Genomic DNA, 22,324 nt, shown 5'->3' on the forward strand with positions numbered 1-22,324 from the left:
CCGACCTCCACCGTTGCGACCCAACGGAAACACATCATTCAGCTGACGCAACATTGTTTACTAAACAGCTTTGACGTTTTTTGCAGTCGGAAAGCCGGGATTTTATCTTCTTTTTTCTTTCACCACTTGACTTTGCCACTATAATTGAGAATGTTTTGTGGAGAATAATGTTCAGTGTTCATGAAAGTATACAAGAACTTTTATTTGATTTCTAATGGATCGAGTGATTATACTAGAATGTGTCTTGGCGAGCTTGCTGAGGTTCTGGTTGAGCCATTCCGAATATAAACAAATAATTGCTGATAGAGTTGAAGTCTCAACTCCTGTAAATTCTTGGAAAAGAGGTAAATTCTCCCATGTCTTTTTTGTTCCACTCTTTATTTGAAATTCATTGGATAAATGTCATGTAACAATGACATGGCAGAGAGCGGCAGGGCCACAGACCCGCCCGCTACACTGACATTTAAGATTTAATACTCATATACCGTCACCAGAAACTCACAAAAAGCACTGCTGCGTGAACATCCAAGAGGCTCACCAGTGAGAACCACCTGCTTTGCCTACTGTAAGAATTGATTTCTCAGGGACTGAATACATCTTGATTAGTAAAGGTCCCACCTTGTAGCTCTGTCTTTTAGAAGCTCCTACCTGAAACTCACCTGTTGTCCTTTGTTGAAAACGAACATCAGGGAGCCATCTCTTATGAAAGATGACATCACTTCCCATCGCAAAATTGTCCGCTCCCTTCCAGATCAAATAAGGTTTGCCGAAGTACAAATATCTCTGAGAAAATAGCTTCTTGTTCCTCCCGCAAGTTGGTGCGAGAACTTTGTCACAGTGGAAAGTAATGCTGCAGCAACATTTTTGCAATTTATTCAAGGCTTTTGTTGAGTGGGTCAGTAGGTTTTTTCATTTGAAAAAAGTTGGACATCATAAGAGCTGAGCTACTCCTATCTAAAAACTAAATAAATATCTGTGTTTTTTTTCTTTTCAGTTTTGGAGGGATCTGTGCTGTATGATGAGGGCATTGATCCGTACAAAGGAGACATTTTTCATGAAACACCGTTCATCTTGGTTGTCTCCAATTGGCTTATGCATAACTTTTCACCGACATTGATTTGTTTGATTTTCATAGCCTGTGATATTTTAACTGCTGTCTTACTTTACAAGACAGCAGCCTTGTTCATGAATGAACTAGTGAGTATTTTCTTTTATTTTGATACTTAAAATATTCATCTGCCTATTTATTTAGAGATGAATACAGACAAATTTTACATAGCATTAAAATCCATACCAAATTCTGAAAACAAATAAATAAATAAAAAAAATGGATTGGAGAGGGACAAAAGATTAGCTGCTTCAGTTTAGCATTGAAAGTAATTACAGAAATGCAGATGACAGATCCCCTGTCTTACTTAAAAAATGCATAAACTCATTTGACCCAGACTCTAGTAGCCTCTCCAGGGGTCGATGATTTTCCCTGTTTTCTACAATTGCAAGCCGAAAATGTGCTTTCACAAAAAGGGATGCCTTTTTTTCTTTCTTTTTTTTTGTCGTCAGGATTTTTAGTGAACTGATGGGAATAACATTTTAAAATGGTAGTAAGAAGGGCTTAATCAATGCTTATTTTATCATTTCTATGCCTGACGTTGCTAGAAAAAGAAAAAAATCCGAGGGCTTTCCACAATTTTGGCATGAGCTTGGCTCCAGGGATACTATCAAGCCCTGGGCCTCTCTTTGGTTTTAAAGAGGGGCAACTCATAATATTATTTGCAATTGACTTATTTTTTTGGGATTGAAAATACTTTTCATGGGTGCCCAGTCTTTTGTAGAACAATCACTAGAAAAAGCAGAACCAGTATGAAAGTTTAAACAGCTTGCATCAATTTCAACGAAATGATTAGAAGCAGTAGGGCTGTCTGATGCTAAACCAGGCTCTCCCCAACAAACTCTTGAGCATACTTCCTTTTCTTATTTACATCTTCAAGAAAATGCTTCCTACCCCTCCCTCTCATATAATCTTTTATACAAATGGCTGGAATTAAATATTTTAGATTTTAGTGGTTTCTTTGATTAACCATAGTTTTTAAGAAATTCTCTACTTTTCCTTTCCAGTTTTTAAAGCAAGAAAAAGAGAAGGGTGGATATGCGCCTGGCACAGAAGATCTCCATGTAACCAAAGATGACATCAAAACACCACCTATTTATGTTTTGTCTGCATTTCTATTCAATCCTTACATTATTTGCCCATGTGTGGCTCAAAGCACAACTGTATTTGCAAACTTCTTACTTGCGGCAACATTGTATTTTATGGCTGCACGTAAGTATCATTTCTTCATATAGTATATCATTTTTTTTCTTTTTTTTGGTTTCCAGCATTCTTAGATTGATTTAGTGGCTACTTTATTCATGTGATATTTGACACATCAATTTGTGATTTATTTCATGATTGATTTGGAATGGTTCAAACCCAAACAATAGAACACGAAAAATATCTACAACATGGCATTCTGAAATGTGCATTTTTTTCACTTTAGCTGTCGATATGTATCATCATATCAGTACCTCAGAGCCAAAAAGCACCTAACTCCATTTTAGTCTTTTCAAGATATTAGGGGAAAACTGCATTTCGGCCCCATTGATTCTAATGTAAACAGCAATTTTTGAAACTCCATATCTCATCACCGGTGTAAGATAGGGCTACCAAATTTGCCTCATACAGCATACACGGAACTGTTAATGGAGATTTTAAAAACGCCACGAACTTGATTTTTCCAAAAGAGTGATGTAGGTTCCTTTTGGCTCTGGGGTACATACTGATATGAATATTGACTGTCCATGATTGATTGTATGAAAAAAGTTTAATTACAGTTTTACGAGTTAAAACACACATGGAGAGAAAATATGTTCAAAGGACCGATATGGTAAGGATTGCTTTCTAAAAATTCTAGGTACTTTTTTCTGGAGAATTCTTAATGATGCCTGATTGCGCCATCATAGTTTATTGATTAATAAATTAAGATAAAAAGGAATACACTTCTGTAGAACCTAACATGCCTAACATACACAGTTGAACATTCTTGTAATTCTCTCCTTTAATTCTAATTCATCAATATGTGTAACTCAGTAACTGTAATAATGAATGTGATTTGTTTCAGGACAACGAATTCTATGCTGTCTTTGTCTGAGTGCTGCCACCGTTCAGTCTATCTATCCAATTAGTCTAATAGCTCCAATATACTTATATTTTTACAAACCTGGGCAAGCTATCAAAACGTTCCTTATTTTAGTCTCCTATGTTTTATTATTCATAGCAATCTTTCTCTTTGCTTTCGCTCAGCTTGATGGTGGCAGTTGGAACTACTTAAATAGCGTCTATGGTTTTGTGTAAGTAATCTCAAGCTATTTTTCTTAGAGTGTGTGATATTTTGAATACCAATTTACAAGATTTATCTCGCAACAACATTACTATGTAACTGTATTTCCTGTGAGCTCAGGGTCCAGAACAGGTATGTTATTTTCGCTGTTCTGGCATACCTGCATTAAAAGTTGATCTTGTTGTATGAGTTAATTTTGATTAATATTGTATTTCTCCAGCTTTTACGAAATTTTGCCTTTTCTTCCCAATATACTTGGCTGAAATGATGCCCCTTATTCTGAGAAAAATAATTTGAAAAAAAAAATAAAATAAAATAAAATAATGAAAATTTGCCAACAGGAAAAATATGTTCTCCTCCGTTTAGATTTCATCATTTAGCTGTGTTAACATTTATTTAAGAACATTCATTCTGTGATTTATGTCATCAAAAATGAAAATTTTATAGACTACTACAAATGCCAACAAAATAAACTGAAGTGCAGCCAACAGTTTTTTGGCAGTAAAATCAATCTCATATTTTTATCGACTTGAGACATTGTTCAGGTGATATGTTTTCAATTTTGTAGAGTCTGTCACTCAATAATGACCTGTTGCTAAAACATGTGCATTCATGGTGAATGCACCTGTGCATCTTCCATGTGAAGCTACAAAGTGAAAACAAAACAAAGGAAACCCTATTAAAACTATAAAATCAAGACTAGAGAATGTTGACGGATTATAATTTAAAAGAATAAGGTTGTGTTAAAAAACTCAATTTACGTCAACGAAATAAGTTTTTATTCGTTATTTCATTGAGGTAAATTGAGTCTTTTTATACAACCTTTTTTCTTTTTAGGTAAATCCCTATTTTTTTTTTATTTTTAATACTTCTGTTAAAAGATTTAATTAATGTTGAGTGTTTCTCTTTTTTCCCCAGATTAACTGTACCTGATCTAAGGCCAAACGTTGGGTTATTTTGGTATTTCTTTACTGAAATGTTTGAGCATTTTAGGCCTCTGTTTGTATGTGCGTTTCAAATTAACGCCCTCTTCTTGTACGTTGTACCACTCAGTTTTAGACTTCATGAGGAGCCTATGCTCCTTGCTACGAGTCTTACAGCATTGTCTGCAATTTTCAAGTCATACCCTAGTGTAGGCGATGTTGGATTTTATCTCTCCTTGTTGCCAATGTGGAAACACTTGTTTCATTGTAAGTCTCTCGTTTTCAATCATTCTACTGCAAATGAGGAGGCACTGAAATTATTGCACTTTGTGTCTCCTCAGTTTCTATGTTTAATTTTGTGGTTTGGAATGTGTTTTGGGCACAATGAGAATTTTTGTCAAACTTCATTTCTAAGAATATTGGGGCTAAAAAATAGACATTTGAGCTGAGTGTGTGCATGTTTTCAAATGAACATGAGCATCATTCTTCTAGAAGAAACTCAAATCATTGCATATCTTTGACCAGGTCTGCTGTATGGGCTCTGGAACGAAGAGGAGGAAGAAGTTGAATCAATTTTTGGTTCTCAGGGGGGCTATGCTTTAGCATCTAAGTAATATTAACATACATTCTCAAACATGTAATAGAATGTCCTCTGAAATTCTCACAAAGTTATATTGCGCTATCATTTTCATTTTGACATGGACCATGAGTATGACGCTGCCAGAAAATAGGGTTTTTCAAAAAAAAAATTTCCGAAAGTCAAAATCATTCATTATTGGATTAGATTTTGAATTTCAAACACATCCATTGTCAGGTGGTAAAAATAAAATAAAAATAAAAAAATCTCTTGCCCACTATACCAACTGCACATGCGCAACTCAAATCTGCTGTTTTTCCTTGTTGCCGTATTTATTTACAAATGTTGTGGTTTCTTTCAGATATGCAACAAGGTTTCTTCGTCCTTTGTTTCTTAATCGGAACTTCAGTATTCGGGCCCACTGTGTGGCATCTATGGATTTATGCCAGATCAGCCAATGCAAATTTTTATTTTGGGGTCACTTTGGCGTTTGCTACTTCACAGGTATGTAGCTGTCTTTGGAAGCTTTCTTCAAATAGTGCAATATTTCTTCATGAAACTGGAGACATTAACTGAGATTTTGACACTCTATTTGCAATATCCATAACTTCAAATCCTCTCAAAGGCTGTCGATTTAATAAAAAATGACTGTGCTTTAGATAGTCTTAAAATCTGTACAGAGAATCAAGAGAAATCACTTTATTGAGACCAGGTGCTGTCGCCACTTGTTTTCTTTTCAAGCGAAGTTTCCAAAATTTGTAGTGTCTTACTTTTCTCTTGGCATTTGCTAAATATTAATTAATACATATTTTCAAAAATCAAAAAGTTTCAGATTCCAGTGTCAGTTTTTTTCCTACCCTTTTTTTTTTTTTTTTCATTTTATATTTTTGTTTTTACGTATGAAAGATAAATCAAACCTTACTGGCTCATATTCATGTATTTCATTTCTTATTTCAGATATTCCTCATCACTGACATCCTCTTTGCTTACATCAAAAGACAGTTTGCTTTGGCCCATGGATTAGAGCGAATTTTAGATGGTAAAGAAGCTAAGTTGATTCTGGATTAAATTTAAGTGATTTTACGAACAAAATTCTTCTGTTGCATTTTTCTTTTTTATGAGTGTAAATTGTTTTTTCGTCCATTACCATTAATTCTGCTTAATTTTTCCCTGTTTTGTACTCACGACTTTTGTGATTAAAGAAAATTAAAATAATATACTTTTTTTCTTCCTCTTGTATAAGTTCACTTGGTAAGGTATTCAAAAGTACCCATTTGAATTTTGTTTAACTTTCATTTATTTAACTTTCTTTCTTTCAAAACTGCTTTGAAGCCCTGGAGAAATCATTAGATCTAATTAGTACTATCGCTTGAAACACTGGAACCCGCAATTCCCAGGATATCTTTAAAATTCCTTTATTTACCTACTTGGCAAATTTTACGATTCATACTGCAAATGAAAATGCAGGTTCTTTTCCAGGGGATGGAAAAGCAAAAGAATCATTGTAAAAAATAAAAATTTATTCTGTGTAAAAGATGAAACAAAGCCCAACGTCAAGAGTAAACATTTTAACAAATCAACACAACAATGTTAAAACAAGAGGGTTGAACAATCTTAAAAATAAATTATCACAATAAATAGGCTGAGATTGCTTTCCACATCTTCCATTAAATCTTCTCCAAAGAGAACAATCACATGTAAAATCAGTGAAGATAACAACAACAACAAGTACAACTCAACACTACAGATACAACTCAAGTACATTATTAAGTTGCTTGAATTCGTGGAGTATCAAATTAATAATTTGACTACATTTTGCAATTAGTAACTAAAATTTCTGGCTCAGTTAAGAAGCAACGTACGTATCATAAGTTTCCCAAGGTACATAAGTGTTCTCACAGATGAGCCAGAAATTGTAGTTCCTAATTTCAAGATCTAATCTATGGAAGATGGTGCCAGAAAAAGGCCATGTGTAAAAGGTATAGCATTTCGAGGAAAACTCATTTGAAAGTTTGAAATGGTTTTCCACCAGACAATACGGGTAATAGTTAAACCAAAAGCTACCAATTCTTTCAACGTAGATCCTAAAATTTTAAAATCCATTGATAGCTTGTGAAAAACCTCAAAAAATTATGAAAAAGTGTATAGGTATTCTGTTATAGCTTTTAGTTCATACCTTGCCTAGGAGCGTATTGTCCTCGGACAGTCTAAATGCAAACAATGAATTTAATGAGTAAACATTTAATATTTTTAATTTCCTTATGCTCCTTTAATTTTTCCCACCTTCCCATCCGCTTTCCTCGCATGTAAACTGATTCATACATCACATCTAAAGATTACATTTGATGAAATTCGTTGAGGATAGATTCCACAGCTTGTTTACTTCAGGATCATTGGACGTCAGCCGAGAAAGGATTTTTTTATCTGGAATAAAGGTACATTAATCAGTATTTGTTAAATTGTTCTGAATTAAAAACAAACAGGTAAACCTGAGCCTATTAATTTATTATTATGCTTGAAGGAAAAAGCATAAGCTCTTGACAAATTTTCAAATAAAAATAGTGAAAAGTCGTACCTATCAGCCCTCTGTGACCTTCTTCCAACCAACAGTGAATTCGTTCCGCAGAGCGGTTTGAAAAGTTAGTCAGTCTTTTAAGGCGTTCTAATCATGTATGAGGGTGCTTCAAAAAGAAATGGCTTTTTTACTAAAAATATTAAATAATGAAAGATAGACCTCTCATTCTGTATGCATTGGAAAAAAGACTTAAAAATGCATCCACATGCATCCATCAGTTTTCCTCAGCAATATTTCTGAGGGCTAAAAGGGAATATATTTCAGGACAGAAGGCACAGGGAGTTGGTTAATCCTATCAGAAAAATTGCTCAGAGGAAATGACATATTGTCAATGCATTTTTGTGTCAACTTTTATATGCAACCACGATCAGATGCATCTTTCATTTTTGATACATTATAAGCAAACACAGTCACTTTTTAAAGCATTCATTGGTGAAGAAATCGCCTAAAAAAACGATAAACTTCTCAAACAGCTTTTAGGGGAGAAAAAGTCACTTTGAGCTGACAGGAGGTATTAGACCGCTAATAGGTACTACTCTCAATTTAGCTTAGTTTGACCCGCTCACAGGAAAAATCCATACAATAAAACTCTAAAAAATGGCTACATGAGTCTCATGACTTTCGGGTTACTTTCAAATTATACATAAAAGCTATTTAATTATTAGCATTTGGCAGTAAAAATAAACACCAAAAGGCTTGAAAAAATAAACCCAAAAACTTCTATTATCTCAGCTCTGACAAAAACTTGTACCATCTTGAGGCTGGCAAACTTCACCTTCAGAGCTTTAAAACACTTATAAAATAATACGTTGATGGAAAATTACTTACACTCTATTTGGGTATCATTGACACATTGGGGAGATGTGACATTTTTACAGCCACAGATCAGTCTGATTGGAATTTTCTCTTGTCAAATTTTGAATACTTAATATCTATTATATACATACCTTTCTTTTCTAAAAAAGTCTTCAAATATTCTCCAAAGATGTCTGCTGAGGCAGCTATGCTCAGTCGAGGAAAATTTCTTGCTGAGGTTTCTGAGGCGCAAACAAAACTAGTCATGATGCCCAAAAGAGAGCCATCTGAGCGTACTAGTGGGGCACCACTACCACCCGAATGTAGACAACATGATGTCAAAATCGGACCACCTGACTTCGTCAAATGTGATACAATACCATGGGAGACGGAGGGCTTCTCTGATTTGAGCAACGGGAATCCCACAATGTAGACAGGTTCGCCTGCGAGTACAAAAAAACCAAGAGGAATGTTGAAGGTCATGCTTTGAGTAGACGATAATAAAAAAATGAATTGAAAGTAAAAAAATTAATGGGGCAGAGTGATATCATGCTCATATTTTCTGATCAGGTCCGTCTATGTTCCAAAAAGTTAATCCCAAGTGGGTCCTTTCTCCTCATTTGTTCAGTTCAGCTACCTTTCAGTACTAAAAGTTTAAAATTTTAAATATTGAGGATATTAAAAAATTCTGACTCAATAAGATGGGGATCCCAAAGGTTAAACTATCATTGACCGTTGAACTGGGGTTGCTGATCTCAAAACTGCACATAGATCGGTAGTTGATGCAGATTCTTAAAAAACTCAAATTATTTCCTTCCTTCTTTTTCCTCCAGTTTGCATGGGCTACATTTTAATCAAACAAAACTTACATAGTTTTGGTGCTGCTGAGGCAATGCAAATTTTTTTAACCGATGCATCAGGGATAAAACTTAAAATTGCCAAGTCATAAATTTGTCCGACAGGAGTGCTATACACAACTTCTGCTCTGGATGTACAAGTCCCAATAGTAACCGAGATTTCTTTCACCTAAAAACAGCAGAATGACAAAATTTAAGGTCTGAATATAGTAATAAGTGCGTTTGTCCTGGAAAATTTCTATACCTTTGCACGGAGGTTGGAGAAAAATTCATAAGAATCATAAATTATCATTTTTGAGAGAAGGGAAGCAAATTTTTGGGAGCGTATGTTTCATTAATGATGACAACAGGGAGAAAAGAAATTAATTGACAAATTAGGAGAGAATGTGTTGGTCTTGTAGATAAAAAGATAGAGGGGTAATATATTCAAAATGGTCATTATCCGACCAAGAAATCTTTAGGGGATGAGGATCTACAAGTTGTCTCTTCCACTGGTGCTTCCAAAATACTTAAATGCAAATAAAAATCTCTTGCATAGTGAAGGCATAAAGTGGTTATATTTCCTATTAACTGATTTTATTTTAAATAATATGATTAATGATTTGTGCGTATTTGAGCTGCAGAACATTCATAATCATGATCACGTCACTCATTATGTACTCGGACAGGGGGAATATTTGCTACAAAGCAAAATTTTAGTCAATTATTTTAACATAGGATAAACAAATAAATAGGGGCCGAATTTTGTCAGCACTTTTGAAGAAAGAGGAAACATCCGTCAGTGAGCTAAAGCAGCACAGCCCACCGATTAGAAACTCCAGACCCGACTAACTATGAGCGATCACAACTCATTTTAGGTGTATTCAACTATGCACGTTTTTCGCGGCAAAATTCGATCCCAGACTGAAAAGAATCTAGGCTCACCTGACTGACCACGTGACTGCATGTAAGAATGTAAGGGGGACTCAAACTGATAACAACACCAGAGCCCCAGCTTCTTGGAGTTGTGATAAGGGCTATGCAGTCATCTAAACATCGATCTGAAAAATATGAATTGACATAATTTTGAATTTTGCAAAGATACAATAATTTAGGAGTTGGTGGGATGACTTGACTTAACTCAGCAATCGAATAAGGTGCAATTTATTTATTCTTTATTCTATTCATTAACTTATTCAATTTGATATTGAAAAATTCTGAACACCAATAATTTCTGAAAGAAGTTTTCATTGATTTCACTGATTTTGAGATACCAAGAAAGAGGTGTGTGAAAAAACGGCCAAAAATGCCTCAAGGCATTCTCGAATTTTGATCACTTGGGGTGATTCAGTAGCTTCCGAGACGCCCAAAACCGGTCGCCGTTTTGCTTAGAAGCGCCGGGTTGCGACGTTGCCATTTTTTAAAGTGAAAACCTTTAAAAATTCATATCTCCGCCGCATCTCAACCGATTTCAATGAACTTTTTTTAAAGTTGTTCCTCTTAAATAGAGCTTTCTAGTGATATATAGTTTTCAGGGGTTTACTTTAGCAGTTTTTGATAGACACAAAAATTTAGTTTTTATTTTACCACGATCGTGGAATCAACGGAATCTAAACAAAAACCAGTCTAAATGAAAGTTCAGATTCTCACCTTTCTAACGAGCACAAGATCATCCCGGGGAAACGTTTAGTTTCCGAGATATGACCGCTCAAAGTTGGTCACACGCGCTTTTGCGCAATGTGAATGCGTCTTATCACTGAATCATTCGCGAGTTAGGGGTCCCTTACGTTCAATTCACGTTGAAATAATTACACAGAGCAGTAAGGTGTCCAACACGAGCCATTTTTTCACCTTCAGCTGCCGATGTGCGACGTTGCCATTTTTTGAAGTGAAAACTCTTAAAAATGCATAACTCCGCTGCATTTCAACCGATTTCAATGAACTTTTTTTTAAAATTTTCCTCTTAAAGAGAGCTATCTAATGGCATTTAGGTTTCTGGATTTTATTTAACTTGGGGAGGCACTTAGGTCGTTTATACAGGGTGTCTCACGAAAAAGGAGCCACCTTGAATATCTGGCGAACGGGTTGGAATTTCGAAAAACGGTAAAAGACGTGTTCGTTTATATCGAGGGGGACACCTTTTGGCGTATTTGACATTTTCTCAAACCGCGGGGGGGGGGGGGGGGGCGCGGGGCGGGGGGTGCCCCCCCCGTAAATCGAAATTTTCAAATGGCACCCCTACTTTTTTATTTCAGAAATCAATTCTACGCAAAAAAACAAGCCACCCTGTCCAAACCGGATGTAAATCGGACAATTTTTCAGCGATTGGCAGAGGTTGAAACATTTTTTTCATGCTCTTTTCAAAAATTCCCTACGCTCAATGGAATTGCCGTATCAAACCAAACTCTCCGCCAAAAAAATTCTTAAACATTGTACTTTCAATTAAAAATGAGAAAAAGGAAGGATAAACCCCCAAAAAACCAACCCCCCCCCCAAAAAAAAAAAAAAAAAAAAAAAAAAAAAAAAAAAAATCTGTACTCGAAAACTTGAGCACGCGGAGCCTTTTTTTGCGATATTGAAATGCGTTTGACCGAACATGTCCGTGAAGAAACAGCTAAGTAGAAACACAAATGAATTACCTTTTTTTAGGTGAGTTTCAATGATTTGAGCTGGACCTTGATACTTCTGAGGACGCTACTTTTCTGCGGTGCGTGGCAATTTTCCGAAGTTCATTTTGGATGACCCACGAAGAATAAACGGAGAGTTTACCCTCCTCCTTTGTTGAAAAAGAAACCTTCCACTCACAACTTCTGATTAGTTTACTGACTAGATCTTTAACTCAAAACTTTTCCTCTGTTAGAAAGAGAACGAAAAATCACTTGATTTTGAAAAGAAAATCACTTTCTTCGTGAAAACAAGAAATAAATAAAAAATAAAACACTGAGGTGAGAAATGTGATGATCACCGCAGAAATTGTTCGATGTGCTGACCTTCCTTTTCGATGCACAAGAAGAATCGATCCTTCGTTTCCTCTGTGACATGTTTAAGCTGTTGAGCGGTCAGCTTGTGGCATTCTGCAGTGATGCGATTTTTCAAGTCCTCCATGTTCAAGGGTTTGGTTTTATAAACAACAGATTTTAAATGTCCCCAAAGGAAAAAGTCCATTGGAGTGAGATCTGGGGACCTCGGTGGCCATTCAATGGCGCCTCGGCGCCCAATCCAATGTCCGACGAAAGCGACGTTCAAAAAATTCCGCACCGCGAGTGCATAGTGCGGTGGTGCGCCGTCCTGCTGGAAGAACATCTGATTGAATGGCAGCGGGTCGTCTGGATTTTCACAGATCGCTTGCAAGCCAGGGACAATCATTTCCTCCAGTAACTGAAGGTAATTTGGACCATTCAAATTGTCTTCGTAAAAGATTGGTCCAACAATTTGTCCTCTGAAGATCCCGGCCCAAACGTTTATCTTCTGGGGCCACTGTGATTTGCCTTCTCTAAATTCGTGGGGATTGGTTTCACCCCAATATTGAGAGTTTTGGGTGTTGACCCGGCCGTCCAAAAAAAAACAGCTTTCATCGGACCAACAAATTTTGTCCAAGATGTCAGGATCTTCATTGAGCCATGCTGTCATCTGTCATTTTCTTTCCCACACAACTTGGCATAACTTGGGATTCACACCTGACGATAAGATAGCTAAACTGGGGACTTACCTCTGATTTGCTGCACGGGCATAATCATTACCAGTAGTTTATCACATCAGTTATCAGACAATCAGGTGCATCTTTTCTTCTAATCTTCATAGGAAGATGAATTTGAGAATGACACATCTTGAATTGGCTTCAGTTTCGCGTTTCTTGACACCGGAAAATGTGCTCCCGTCCTGTTTTCAGTTTTCTTCGGGTTTGATCGTGGTCAAAATTGACTTTCTCTGTACTAATTCTCCGAAATGCTTAGCAGTAGTTTGCAAGTTTTTTCTCTTACGGACGTAATTTTATTTTGCGTGACTTTGTTCCTTTTGTGCCTAGTTTTTGCTTTAATTAGTGCAGTATACACTCTAGTGGAACGAATCGACATCTTATCTCGGTATTTGGAAGGTGGAAGAAATGCTCGAGCAGCTGCTGCCGCATTTAACCAAGCTAATCCTGGTAAAAGTGTTCGTCATAAGTACGTGTTACAGCTTTTCTCGAAGTGTTCTCAGACCGGCAGTGTTGGACGAAAGCCTGGGTCGGGGCCGCAACCTCGTGAGGAGTTGACGGACTTGCTGATTCTTGGAGAGCGAACCCTGAATCCAAGACGCAGCCTCAGAGTCCTGGAGGACGATTTGAATGGTAGTACTTCTCGCGCTACGATCCACCGCATTTTCAAGAAGTACAAAATCAAGCCGTACAAAATGCGAATCCTTCATGAACTTGGTGAAGGGGACCCGGACCGGAGGCTGCAGTTTTGCGAGCACATGACAGCATGGCTCAATGAAGATCCTGACATCTTGGACAAAATTTGTTGGTCCGATGAAAGCTGTTTTTTTTTTGGACGGCCGGGTCAACACCCAAAACTCTCAATATTGGGGTGAAACCAATCCCCACGAATTTAGAGAAGGCAAATCACAGTGGCCCCAGAAGATAAACGTTTGGGCCGGGATCTTCAGAGGACAAATTGTTGGACCAATCTTTTACGAAGACAATTTGAATGGTCCAAATTACCTTCAGTTACTGGAGGAAATGATTGTCCCTGGCTTGCAAGCGATCTGTGAAAATCCAGACGACCCGCTGCCATTCAATCAGATGTTCTTCCAGCAGGACGGCGCACCACCGCACTATGCACTCGCGGTGCGGAATTTTTTGAACGTCGCTTTCGTCGGACATTGGATTGGGCGCCGAGGCGCCATTGAATGGCCACCGAGGTCCCCAGATCTCACTCCAATGGACTTTTTCCTTTGGGGACATTTAAAATCTGTTGTTTATAAAACCAAACCCTTGAACATGGAGGACTTGAAAAATCGCATCACTGCAGAATGCCACAAGCTGACCGCTCAACAGCTTAAACATGTCACAGAGGAAACGAAGGATCGATTCTTCTTGTGCATCGAAAAGGAAGGTCAGCACATCGAACAATTTCTGCGGTGATCATCACATTTCTCACCTCAGTGTTTTATTTTTTATTTATTTCTTGTTTTCACGAAGAAAGTGATTTTCTTTTCAAAATCAAGTGATTTTTCGTTCTCTTTCTAACAGAGGAAAAGTTTTGAGTTAAAGATCTAGTCAGTAAACTAATCAGAAGTTGTGAGTGGAAGGTTTCTTTTTCAACAAAGGAGGAGGGTAAACTCTCCGTTTATTCTTCGTGGGTCATCCAAAATGAACTTCGGAAAATTGCCACGCACCGCAGAAAAGTAGCGTCCTCAGAAGTATCAAGGTCCAGCTCAAATCATTGAAACTCACCTAAAAAAAGGTAATTCATTTGTGTTTCTACTTAGCTGTTTCTTCACGGACATGTTCGGTCAAACGCATTTCAATATCGCAAAAAAAGGCTCCGCGTGCTCAAGTTTTCGAGTACAGATTTTTTTTTTTTTTTTTTTTTTTTTTTTTTTTTTTTTTGGGGGGGGGTTGGTTTTTTGGGGGTTTATCCTTCCTTTTTCTCATTTTTAATTGAAAGTACAATGTTTAAGAATTTTTTTGGCGGAGAGTTTGGTTTGATACGGCAATTCCATTGAGCGTAGGGAATTTTTGAAAAGAGCATGAAAAAAATGTTTCAACCTCTGCCAATCGCTGAAAAATTGTCCGATTTACATCCGGTTTGGACAGGGTGGCTTGTTTTTTTGCGTAGAATTGATTTCTGAAATAAAAAAGTAGGGGTGCCATTTGAAAATTTCGATTTACGGGGGGGGGCACCCCCCGCCCCGCGCCCCCCCCCGCGGTTTGAGAAAATGTCAAATACGCCAAAAGGTGTCCCCCTCGATATAAACGAACACGTCTTTTACCGTTTTTCGAAATTCCAACCCGTTCGCCAGATATTCAAGGTGGCTCCTTTTTCGTGAGACACCCTGTATGGTTCTTTGCAGAGATTTTTCATACAAAAAATAGTGTTGCTATTTTTTTTCTTTTTTTTTTCCCGCGGGTTGTGGGAGGGTTTGAAATGGCAAAATTTAAAAGAAAGAACTTTTAAAAAAGGGATTCTTTTAATCACTATTCTTACGTGTACAAATATTGAAAGCGACGCTCTCATTTTACAAGAGAAGGTGGTGTTGCTAATTTACCAAGATTTTTGCATTATACTTTAAGCGATGGTGATCTTCCGATCTAGTTTGAATGTTAAAAAGAATCGGGGGAAATACAGACCCCCTTCCGAAAAAAAAGGAAAAAAAGAAAGAAAAAAAATAGCAACACTATTTTTTGTATGAAAAATCTCTGCAAAGAACCATATAAACGACCTAAGTGCCTCCCCAAGTTAAATAAAATCCAGAAACCTAAATGCCATTAGATAGCTCTCTTTAAGAGGAAAATTTTAAAAAAAAGTTCATTGAAATCGGTTGAAATGCAGCGGAGTTATGCATTTTTAAGAGTTTTCACTTCAAAAAATGGCAACGTCGCACATCGGCAGCTGAAGGTGAAAAAATGGCTCGTGTTGGACACCTTACTGCTCTGTGTAATTATTTCAACGTGAATTGAACGTAAGGGACCCCTAACTCGCGAATGATTCAGTGATAAGACGCATTCACATTGCGCAAAAGCGCGTGTGACCAACTTTGAGCGGTCATATCTCGGAAACTAAACGTTTCTCCCGGGATGATCTTGTGCTCGTTAGAAAGGTGAGAATCTGAACTTTCATTTAGACTGGTTTTTGTTTAGATTCCGTCGATTCCACGATCGTGGTAAAATAAAAACTAAATTTTTGTGTCTATCAAAAATGCTAAAACGCGTAAGTGCCACTTAAGCAGTAAACCCCTGAAAACTATATATCACTAGAAAGCTCTATTTAAGAGGAACAACTTTAAAAAAAGTTCATTGAAATCGGTTGAGATGCGGCGGAGATATGAATTTTTAAAGGTTTTCACTTTAAAAAATGGCAACGTCGCAACCCGGCGCTTCTAAGCAAAACGGCGACCGGTTTTGGGCGTCTCGGAAGCTACTGTATCACCCCAAGTGATCAAAATTCGAGAATGCCTTGAGGCATTTTTGGCCGTTTTTTCACACACCTCTTTCAACATGACAGTACTGTTCTTTTCATGACCAAAAAAAATGTCTATTATAGATGAGTAATGAGCATTTTTCAAGTGGACTGCAGTAAAATTTGTCAGCACAGAGCACTAGACAAAATCTGTTTTCAATAGGATTTAGTACATACTCATAATTCATCAGATAAGTTGGTAGTTGTTCTTTTTTGACTGTCATGTGTAGTAGACTAATTTACGCATCTGCAAACGGTTGCAGACGTGCCTCGTAAGCTTCAGAACAGGCTTTTTTACCAACGAACAAAACCGAAAAAATTAGACAAATATATTTGCTAAGTAACAGTGGTTTCGGACCCATGTGATTGACTGCTCTCTCTGAGTTTAACTGGATGATACATGTATTTTAAATGCTTGACATAGAGTACACACAAAAAATGACTGACATAAACAGGCTGCACTGGCCAATATTCAGTTCTGTGCTGGTAACTAAAGAGCATTATTCTCTGAAAGATGTTTAGCTACTAAGAGTTGAAAAATTTTCCGACATGAAAACAGTGAATAATAAGAATACTTAAAATAAATTTTAAATGAAAAAATTATGATTTCTTACCAATTAGGTCTTTAATTTGATTTCTATGAGCAACAATATTTACATCATCTTGAATGATGCATTTCCAAATGTAAGTGCGTCTATGTTTCCGTAGGAAGTCTTGAATTAAAGATTTGAAATTCACTGCTAAACAAAATCCTACTCGTTCTTGTTCGAACTGGCATGAGTTTGTAATTATCATGCCGACTAAATTTTTTCTTCCATCAACACAGTCTTTCCTGTAAAATGCAGACAAAAAGTTAATTCAATGAAAATATAAGTGAACAGTATCATTTACAATCTTCCAAAGATGCAGCTTAGAAAAAACTTTGGAGTTTTAAAAAGATTGGAGGAATGGACTAAATTGGTTTTTGACAGTTGTCAGCAAATCAGATGTGCCTTAGAACCAGCAGAAAGTACTGGCAAATCAAGTGTCCCATTTGAATTCTTCAGAATCAAAACCAAAATAAGTTTTTACTTATGCTTTTTTTTACCAATTTTCAATTAACCCTCAAGTCTAATCCCACACATAAACTTTCACAAATATAGAACTTTCAATTCTTGATGATACAATGGGGCAGTGGCAAGGAATTTTTGCCGGTTTTTCGGCGTTACATTTCAAGAAAAAATCAAAAAGTTCATTCAGAAGTTCAAAAACGCACTTCTAAAGAGGAAAAGGCTAATAAAATAATTGGACCGATCAAAAGCCGGCGGTCCAGTTGACATGGCAAAGCGATGCCTGAATAAGAGTTCAGCCAATCAGCAAATCAGCCACTTCTCTATCTGACAAGATCATTAGAGCCAAAGATATCTTTTTTTCATACTGGTCCCATTTTGGTCATTTTCAAAATGGGATTTCTTTCCCATGTAGGTTTAATAAAATCGAGGGAAAATTCCTAGTAGCTCAGCTCACTCCACACTTACTTTTGAAAAAAGAATTTTAAAAAAATAGGTGCCACTGACCCCTTTAAAGGTGGACCATCCAGCAACTCTACCTACGATAAGAGAATGGCTCCTTCAGATTCTGGGGGCAGATCCAAGTCAATGAGCAACAAGCAGTGTTCTGAGCCAAGGACGTTGCTGACAATACCCTTGCCCCAAGAATTGAGAAACTGGTGAAGGAAGAAAGGGGTGGAGATGGAAAAGACGTCCAGACCACGATCAAGGTGCAGCTCACAGAATTGTCCTACAGCTGACATGAGGTCCACCAGTACACCGTCCACTCCAACCGAAAGTATCGGTTTGACTGAATCTTGAAGTTGTAGCACCAGGAATGTTGAGAGAAGCTCCAATCTGTAGATAAGAAAGGAAATTGAAAACAGGGAAGGACATATACTCAATGAGGGTGACTGAGGAGTATTACCCACAGTATTTACAGGTCTATTGAACATGAATTTCGTTCTTAATCTTTACGTCACTAAAAAATCTCATACTATTGTTACTATTAATTATAGAGAGACGCAAGAGAAATTCCAAAGGTACAGAGATAAAAGATGAATCCTGACTCTTTCCTATTTTAATAATACTTTTGGGCTGAGTAACAAATGTATTTAAAAATTTCTTTGAAAAAAAACTTAGTTGGACTGTAAGATGTGAAAACAAATATACTTTATGGATCAAAAATGTCTTTCATAAAAACTTTTGACAAACAGACATGGTATCCTTTCTGCATTAGTAATTCTAGTCAAGAATAAAAATATCTGTCCGAATGCAGCTTTGTGTCTATGAATGACCAAGATTGCGTCTTTCGAGAGAAAAACACAATTAATGATGTTATCTAATAAGTAAGTGCACATCCTGGTTGCTTTTACATTTAATTTATCCATCGGTGATGCAACAATGTAAGAGATTTCTTTGCATGCTCCACATACCTACCTACACAACTAGATCAAGAAGGCGGAATCTGCTATGCTTTTCAAAAAGCAATATCTATATTAAGTTCAAACATTGAGAATTGGTCTCAATATTTTTCTTTGATCTAAAAATTTTGACAGTCAAAACATAATTTAATGATACACAGAATGGATCCATCAGAAGATCAAAAAAGAATGCTTACAAAGGTATATAAGAAAAAAAATTCAAAATGTTTTGTGCTCACCTGTCTTGAATATGTGCTTTATATTTATCCCCACTACCTTTCGATAGAAACCTCCACCGACCAAGTTCCGTGTGAAAAGTCTGCCGAAGGGCACCAAAGCTCCAGACCAGCAAAATTTGACATGGCATCGTCTCTGCCTCTTCAAGCGTTGCAGAGAAAGATGGAAGTTTCAGTCGGAGCGCATCAATAGTTGATCGATCAATGTATGTGTCCCCACCTTTGTAACCCTGTTTCAGTTGCTGAATGTGTTCGACAAGACGAGGTAACATGAACGGCTCAAGCAAAATCCCTGGTGCAATAATGAAGTCTCCAAAAACGAGTCCACAAACTTTGGATTGTATGGACTTAGGGCTGCGGAATCTGGCCGTAACGACAACCCCATCTGGTTTGGGAGTAGCCAGATTAAGACTCGGCATTCTCATCTGGAAAACAAGCCGTAGGGAAATGAGTAAACTAACGAACGAGACACATGGTCAGGATTAATCTGAATTTTCAACTTGACGAGGAAGCAAATTCACCATGAATTGGCCAAAATTAAAAGATTTAAGGTCATACCTGGAGTGCATGAATGTCTCGATAAGGGTGTACATTGTGAGGTCACTTTACCATGACCAGCTGAAAAGGGAGGTGGCGGAGAATTCTTTGTAAGATGCCAGAACCCTCTCTGTCAGTGTTGTTAAAATAGGTTTCATTATGCTCACTGAATTCCACCGACTAAGTCCACGTCAAATAAGTTTACGCACTTATTAACTATGATAGAAGATCTGTCATCTTGAGTCTTCCATAGACTTAACATATAAAAGTGACGCCAGACAATCTTCTATGCAGTCCAGAAGTGCGTTAACTTATCTGGCATGAATTTTAGTGACCATTAACTATAACGGAAAATAGAGACGGTGCTTGGAGGCACTCTCCTTCTTTAACTCCTGACTTCAGTCAATAGTTTAAGGAATCTGACAATATAGGATGTGGTTTCACCAGTGATGTGAGGAGCTTGTTATCATAAGCCTTGATGCATGGTGACCTTATCAAGAGACAAGTCTCTGACACAGGACGAAATACGCTGTATGTTACTAAGATAACCATAAGTACAAAACTTAATTTATCGAGGGATCAATTAAAATTTCTCAAGACATGACACCAGATCCTTAGGAAGAGAATTTTAGGAGCGACTTACTTTCTAAAATCGTCGATCAGCGATGAATGTCCTTCCGTTCCAAAACACATTTACCAATACATCAAGGGTTGGGAGCTCTTGAACCTACCATTTGCATTGCATTAGTTAACTTTGAGTAAATAATAAGAAACCAAATACATACTCTGAAAATTGTTGTTGGTAAAACCATTTAAATGAATAAAAACTAAAATGCTATAAAATAGGGTACACACTGACATATAACTTGATAAAAATGTAAACAAACGAGGCACCTGTGTGATAAGATGTTATCGTGTCTGATCACCAGTTACCGCCCACAAGGCATCAGTGCAGCGCGCATTTTGAATTTTCACACATATTAGCGCCTACAAGACTGAATGAATACTTCACGCATTGCATCAAGACTGCATGAATACTTCAAGCATTGCATTAAACACAGTGCAGTCACTGCGGTCAGCGTGAAACGCATAGCGCCTACAAGACTGTAAGAATACTTCTCGCAGTGCGCCGATCACGGGGCGGTCTGCGCAGCGCGGCGGCGGAAGTTACAATTTTTAAACCACGTTTAAGTTTGTTCTTTAATAATTTTTTCGTTCATTTATTATGAATGGAGGGCCTTGTCCGCACAGATGTAGGTTTACGGACCTTGACTTTCGCCTAATGTTCCGTGAAACGGCTTTCCCAAAAAGTGTGTCCAACACGAGTAAACGCGTCTTATGCACCCCTCCCCCTCCGGCACGTTCACTTTATGGTTTCTATACTGATGTTTCAAAACGAATGAGAATGGGACGGCAAAATACAGGCGGTTCATGGGCGGCAATAAGTAGGTAAATCCGGCCCTGCTACATAGCGGTAGGATGAAACATCCAGGGAAATGTTGCGAAAATATCCTTTCCTGTCCTTTTGCCTTGGGATTTATCAGAGTTTCAACACGGCTTAATTCGATTGGCGTTGATGCACAGAAAGATTACATACTTTTGTAGCCCGACGTTAAAGTCTCCATAAAGGAGTATGGAGAGTAGGAGCTATAACGACGGTTGTAAGTCGGCAATCACATAACTCGGTTTGCGACGTCGCAGACTTCCTGTCATACTTCATTTTTTAAACGGAAAACTACTCAACGGCAATTCTTTAAAACTGCCGTGATTTTTCTTCTCTGTGCGAAGAAAAGTCTGCAAAAACTTCAAGGAATGATGTCAATTCGTTCTCCTTAAAAAAAAATAACGTAGAGGCGGAGATTTTCATACACCGCAAACGAGTTATGTGATTGCCGACTTACACCATCGATATAGCTTTTATCTATAAATTGATATTTCTAGCTGAAAGTCTTAAGAAATTAATATTCCCCCTTTTTCTTGTCTAGCAGTTCTCACGGAAGAAAATTCGGAAGGGGGGGGGGGGGGGGGTCGAAACAATGAATGTGCCGGAAGTGGGGCAATTGGAGCATAACTTAATGATTTAGATCATTAATGTGAATCGTCTCTTGAGGGAAAGAAATCGAGTTTTTATTGAAGTTAAAATTAAACCCTCCTCTTAGTTAGTTTTTATCAGATAATAGTATCTGGTCATATATTCATAAACTGTGCCACACGCGGCTGCTGCAATCCAAGTAAAATCCTCCTTTTTTTTCTCTATGAGTGTCAATACAGCCGAAGTTAGGCGAGACAAATTCGGGCATAGAGAAAAAAAAGGGGGTGGTCGCGCATTTTATTTCGGGCATCTTCGATTTTGTTGATGACGTAGGTAGGTACGGACGGTTTTTATCATCGATTTTTTTTTTTTTTAAATGGTGTCGTTTATGGAAAAAAATTCACTCTTTAAAAAGTGTTAAAAATTAGTATATTTTGAGTTTATCTACGCAATTATAACGGACTTTATGGTTCTTTTCATGAAGTATGAACCTCGAATTTCGGATTTTGCTGAAATATCGATGCCATATTGTACCTACCTACGTCGCGAGGTATAGAATCCTCAAGATGCCGACCACCTCATTTTTTTCTCTTTGCAGTTCGGGCTTCGTTGTTTAACTTTCCTTCGGAATCTAAACCACACCTCATTACCAGCATAAAGCGGAGCATTGCGAGTTCACGCCTCACGCTATTGCGCCTTCAATTTTTCAGATACAACAGGGACATTCATCAAGCACGAATAGTTGTATCTCCGCGCCGTCAACGCGCGTGCTTTCCCCCGCTCTATTTCCACGTTTTATTGGTTCTGTTTCTCTTTTTTTCGGT

At 37.4% G+C, this 22,324-nt stretch overlaps 2 protein-coding genes across 3 annotated transcripts; one reads left to right on the forward strand and one right to left on the reverse strand.

Moving 5' to 3' along the window:
- The first annotated feature begins 68 nt into the window (after positions 1 to 68).
- PIG-U (phosphatidylinositol glycan anchor biosynthesis class U) lies at positions 69 to 6,092 on the forward strand. The gene is made up of 7 exons (XM_019044807.2): positions 69 to 344; positions 995 to 1,197; positions 2,116 to 2,320; positions 3,159 to 3,387; positions 4,296 to 4,567; positions 5,239 to 5,381; positions 5,835 to 6,092. Exons 1-7 carry the CDS (start codon positions 215 to 217, stop codon positions 5,943 to 5,945), a joined length of 1,293 nt encoding a protein of 430 aa, XP_018900352.2. The 5' UTR covers positions 69 to 214; the 3' UTR covers positions 5,946 to 6,092.
- Positions 6,093 to 6,239: 147 nt separating this feature from the next.
- LOC109032590 (uncharacterized) lies at positions 6,240 to 20,373 on the reverse strand. 2 transcript variants are annotated; one of them, XM_019044806.2, is made up of 8 exons: positions 20,112 to 20,373; positions 18,935 to 19,356; positions 17,836 to 18,129; positions 16,858 to 17,075; positions 10,029 to 10,144; positions 9,117 to 9,273; positions 8,400 to 8,690; positions 6,240 to 7,301 (listed from the first exon to the last, which is right to left on the reverse strand). In XM_019044806.2, exons 2-8 carry the CDS (start codon positions 19,354 to 19,356, stop codon positions 7,207 to 7,209), a joined length of 1,593 nt encoding a protein of 530 aa, XP_018900351.2. In that variant the 5' UTR covers positions 20,112 to 20,373; the 3' UTR covers positions 6,240 to 7,206. The 2 variants fall into 2 exon arrangements, with proteins under 2 accessions (XP_018900351.2, XP_072159776.1); XM_072303675.1 differs by having other exon boundaries at positions 20,254 to 20,369.
- Between the last annotated feature and the right edge of the window lie 1,951 nt (positions 20,374 to 22,324).

This window comes from Bemisia tabaci, chromosome 8 (genome assembly GCF_918797505.1).
Source record: "Bemisia tabaci chromosome 8, PGI_BMITA_v3".
Taxonomy (NCBI): Eukaryota; Metazoa; Arthropoda; class Insecta; order Hemiptera; family Aleyrodidae; genus Bemisia; species Bemisia tabaci.

Excerpts from the sequence above, each read along its gene's own strand:
- LOC109032590 (XM_072303675.1), bottom strand. The coding sequence starts at position 20,280 with ATGGTTTTACCAACAACAATTTTCAGA. Across the intron at positions 18,130-18,934 it reads AAAGCACATATTCAAGACAG|ATTGGAGCTTCTCTCAACAT; the intron begins GTGAGCACAAAA and ends TCTTATCTACAG. Across the intron at positions 8,691-9,116 it reads CTCAGCAGCACCAAAACTAT|GCGAACCTGTCTACATTGTG; the intron begins GTAAGTTTTGTT and ends TTGTACTCGCAG.
- PIG-U (XM_019044807.2), top strand. The coding sequence starts at position 215 with ATGGATCGAGTGATTATACTAGAATGTGTCTTGGCGAGCTTGCTGAGG. Across the intron at positions 3,388-4,295 it reads AATAGCGTCTATGGTTTTGT|ATTAACTGTACCTGATCTAA; the intron begins GTAAGTAATCTC and ends TTTTTTCCCCAG. Across the intron at positions 4,568-5,238 it reads GTGGAAACACTTGTTTCATT|ATATGCAACAAGGTTTCTTC; the intron begins GTAAGTCTCTCG and ends GGTTTCTTTCAG.